At 32.4% G+C, this 4,545-nt stretch overlaps 1 protein-coding gene across 1 annotated transcript; it reads right to left on the bottom strand.

Annotated features, from left to right (window-relative positions):
• Nucleotides 1-2,392: 2,392 nt before the first annotated feature.
• On the bottom strand, nt 2,393-4,027 carry LOC146933078 (uncharacterized). Its single transcript, XM_085704789.1, has 3 exons — nt 3,719-4,027; nt 3,532-3,597; nt 2,393-2,969 (listed from the first exon to the last, which is right to left on the bottom strand). Exons 1-3 carry the CDS (start codon nt 3,893-3,895, stop codon nt 2,469-2,471), a joined length of 744 nt encoding a protein of 247 aa, XP_085560915.1. The 5' UTR covers nt 3,896-4,027; the 3' UTR covers nt 2,393-2,468.
• Between the last annotated feature and the right edge of the window lie 518 nt (nt 4,028-4,545).

Below are 4,545 nucleotides of genomic sequence, written 5' to 3'. Positions count from 1 at the left end.
TGGTGCTTATTAAGTATTACCGTGAAATGAGTGATGTAGACATATGAAATAAATGTAAGCACCTAATTTAGGGTGCTCTGTTGTGGATGGTCTAACTAATAAGACAAGTTAGTCAAGATTCAACAATAAAAATAAGAATAATGCTAAAAAATGCCCTCACTTGTTAAGGAAATAAATTAAAATGAAAATATTATCAAAGAAATAAATTAAAATGAAAATAAATCAAAGAAAATGGTGTCAAAACATGTATGTATCCAACTTTTTGAATGTTAAATTATTGTTTTCAATAAAAAAAATTTTTACTTACCTAACAAGTGCCGTAAGAGTGCACATATTAGCACGATTCATCCTGATGGTTCAGTTATTCCTTTGTTTTAGGTTCTCTTTTACCCCGATCAAGGTAGTAATAACTCTTAAGACCACTTCTTCTATCCCCCCCCCCCCCCCCCCCCCCCCATTCTCTCCCTCACTATAGTACATCAGAATTTAGGTTTCCAATGAGCGAAAAAGATTTAAAATCACATAATTTTTCGGATTTTAGGATTCGAACGGTAGGGTGTGTGAGCAGTTTGGAGGGCTCGAAAATAACTTTCCTTACTCAAATTAAAGGTTATTGGTGACAATGACCCAACAACTAAAAAAACACATGTGAACATGTTACATCAGCCTACCTAGCATAAACTATGAAAAATTGCTTTTCTCACCTACCATAAACTAGTGTTGCTCTCCCACACTGGTAAAAGAGCATCATACCCCAACGACAGTTAACTGTCGCTGGCTCTTACATTGGAAAGCCGGTGGGAGTTAACTGCCACTGGAGATATAATAGTCTTTTACTCGTGTGGAAGAGCAATTGAGTGTGTGAGAAGATCAATTGTCTAATCTATGTTCCAATATGTACATTTGGCTCGGGAGAAAGCCCATTTAGCTCAAAGGACAAAGACGAGCAAACTCGTTTAGTTTGCTATTTTATTTTATTTTTTTAAAACTCAAAACTACTACTTCATTTTCAACTTTTTTATGTTTTCGAACATTTATTATGGAAACACCGGAATTATTTTTGCATTAGTTCAAGCGATGTCCACTTAAATGGATGTAAGAATCAAATTAATGATCCACCGTGTGCCGTGGTCAATGGTGGTGGCCATCGGTCAACACATGTGCACCACCACCTATTAATATATATTTAATTTTTTTAGTGTATATATTTAATTTTAAAATATGTTTTGGGCTTGATATAAAAATCTGTTTTAGGCTTATATTGGGTTGAATATTTTTACTGTTTGCACCAATTTATTAACTAAATAATAATGCAAAACAAATTAAAAGAAAAAGCATTTTATTAGATAGATATCCATCCATTAAAATCTAATAATGGATGGATTGAATGGTTTTTTTTTTTCAACAAAAAAAAGCAGATTGTAATGGACTAATGAATTTTTTTGATCCATCTAATCCATCCATTTTGCCATCCCTAATTTTTTGTTTACCCCTTCTCGGAAAAATGAAAAATCTACTCCCTCCGTTCCTATATGTAACCACCCTTTCCCTTTAATAAAAGGGTGTTTACATATAGGGACGGAGGGAGTAGTTTAGGAAAAAAAATCTAAAAAGTTTTGTATTTTAGCCAAAAATAAAATATGTAATGGTTGTTGAATTTAAATATAGGTGTAAACTAGCTTTACATTAACATTCAATATTGATGAATATACTATTTTATAACATCATCTTACTTTTGTCAATAGATGTCGGTGTAAATTACTCCGTCAATGTCAATCCATTGAACTCATGGCTATATCTAGTTTGAGTTTAAGACCTGTTTAGGTTAACTTCAAACTTATGAGGCTTATCAATTGAGACGAGTAATTGATTCCCAACATTTAAAAAAAAAAATCTTGTAAATCTATAGATTTTTATAAACAATGTTGATAAAAGAGAGCTTTTAAAAAAATATTGAAGTACCTCTAAAAAATAAAAGTTTAAGTGTGAAAAATCATTGTTTAAAGAAGTCGTAATTATGTCTCATAAGTGCAACCGGGATGATAAAAAATTGTGAAACATTTGACGTATTGGAGAATGAATTTGAATCCACAATACCTCTTTTCCTCACTCTTAATGTGTAAGTCTTGAAACTATATCGTTTGAAAAGAAAAAAATAACTAGATTGTTTGAACCTTTTCTCTCCTATAAAGTCTGTGTTGAAAAATGTATTTGAACTACCTTAGTTTTTATTTTGGTGAAAATTACTTCTTATTTTGTTTGTACCAATGAAAATAAACCATTAAGCATGTATTTATATAAAAAAATAAAAATAGTAATTTCACAAAAATGTTACATTAGGACGAAATACATCTTAGACCTTCAACCACATGTACCATTTGAAGCCATTCCAAACACAAAATCCATAAATTGATTTAACAAGAAAAATATACAAGAATATACAAATCTTTGTAGCATATATAATATTCTCAGTTCTGTATAACATGTCCATGTCTACTCTCTTCTTCATTTTCCAACATCTGAACATTATAATCACAAGGAAGATTAACTATATTGTCACCACTAACATATACCACTCGAAAAATATCATACTTCATCATGTTAATGGAGAACCGTTCAAGATAAGGAATCATCCAATTTCTATAATCTGGATTTAGAATCCATGAGTAACAAAACTGTAGTGACTTCCACACATGAATGCATATAACATTAGGTAACTTTTGGCCTTTCAAGCAAAGTCCTGAATTTTTGCCTTCTATTTGTGAAAAACGTGACCTAAATATTGCAAGGATTGCATAGCACAAATCATTAAGGTCTTTGATATTTGTGACTATTGAGTTCATGGAGATTATATCACCTGTACTAAAATTTATAGTTGAAGAACCATCTCTTGATTCTCCAGCATATGCATTGAGGAAATAGTGTTCAACCAAGACAGCCATTCTTGTTACATGCATTAGCATTGATAGCTGCAAGAGGAAAATTGAAGAAAAAAAGAGATAAAAAATGTGATCAACTAATTCATCATATCACATCATTGACTCATATATACCAGTTAATGTGTCAGTTTTAGATATTCTGTCATATTAGGAAAGTAGAAATGCATAACAGGTTTCTTTGATCATGAATGTTAAATAAGATCACTCTTTACATGAAAGAATATTAAATTTCCTTGGCATGACTTTATACATGGGAAAATGTCCATAAAGAGATGTGGATCAAAGTCCCTCCTATTAAGATGTTAAGGGCTATATTGACTTGACAGATTTTTATATACTTTAGAGACTAAATTGATAGATTATATATACTTTATGGACTATTTATTATATATACGTAGTTCCAGAACACTAAATTGAAGAGAGTGGTATTCTATGCTTTATAAATTCTTAATGTTTTAGACTGACCACCCTCATGACCAAAAATAAGTAACATTCCTCATCACGGTTGTAGAAGTACATAAAAACTCTACTTTAGGACTAAACAAGAAGGAAAAGCAATAAATGTGAAGTAGTAGTGAGGTGTCATACTTACAAGGTCAGCTGTCAACTTATCCTTTTCATCATAAGACCGTTTTTGCCATGCTCCAAACCATATGATCTAGTATCAGTACAATTTCATTTAATACTATGAACCAAAATCTAAGAAAACTTAAAACAGTATGACTTAGAAGTTGAAAATTTGAAAAAACTAGAGAAATGAAAGATGGAGATATATATACCATATTTCCATGGATACTCTTGAGTATAGAGCTTTGTACACAACCAAGATTCTCAGCACGTGAGGAAAATTGTTTGATTTCATGAATAAGATGGTCAACAATTACTACAGTTGGCTTGAAAACAAAGAAGCTTATTTCCAAATCCTTGTTGCTAAAATCTATGCAGCATGTAACCATGATCTTCTTTTGTATACTGTTCTTCAATTACCTCTTTTCTTCTCCTTTTCAGTACTCTATTGATTTATTTAAAAATATTATTTTGTCTTTGAAATTAATTTGTCTCCTACCATATGAGTCACAACATATTTCATGACATCAGTACTAAGGTTGCTTCGTGGAATTGTTCAAAATCTTGACTTTGAGAATAGACTGAGTAGTTCAATTGGCCATCTTGTTTTGCAAGTAAACGACCTAAAATATGGTGAAGGCTAACATGAGGGAGCCAATAGGTCCCTCATCTGGTGAGGGAGCAAAGATGCTTTTTTTTAACCTTAGGATTAAATAAATGGATTGGATCTTCTCCACATCAGCAAGAGAACACCTACATCTCTCCACACTCAATCAAACATATCAACCCTCTTGTCTCTAAGTACAATTTCTCTCTCCTCTCTCTCCTCACCTTTCCTCTCTTCTCCTTTCCTTTGTTGACAGAAAGCTCTATTCTCTGCACAACCCAACCCAGTGGCTTTCCTCCATCCCCTTCCATTCGCCGCCGCAGTCCAAGAGGCCTCCACCATTCCGAAAACCCGCACACTGTCAATTTTTCTTTCAATTCTTATCTTGCGGTTTTCAAATTGCAAATCTCTCTAGTTTTCTGGTATAATTAT

The sequence above is a fragment of the Medicago sativa genome, chromosome 4, assembly GCF_051527215.1.
Source record: "Medicago sativa cultivar Bolivia chromosome 4, Bolivia_mono, whole genome shotgun sequence".
Lineage (NCBI taxonomy): Eukaryota > Viridiplantae > Streptophyta > Magnoliopsida > Fabales > Fabaceae > Medicago > Medicago sativa.
The sequence above is the reverse complement of the archived record's forward strand: the minus strand, read 5'-3'. Positions and strand labels throughout refer to the sequence as shown.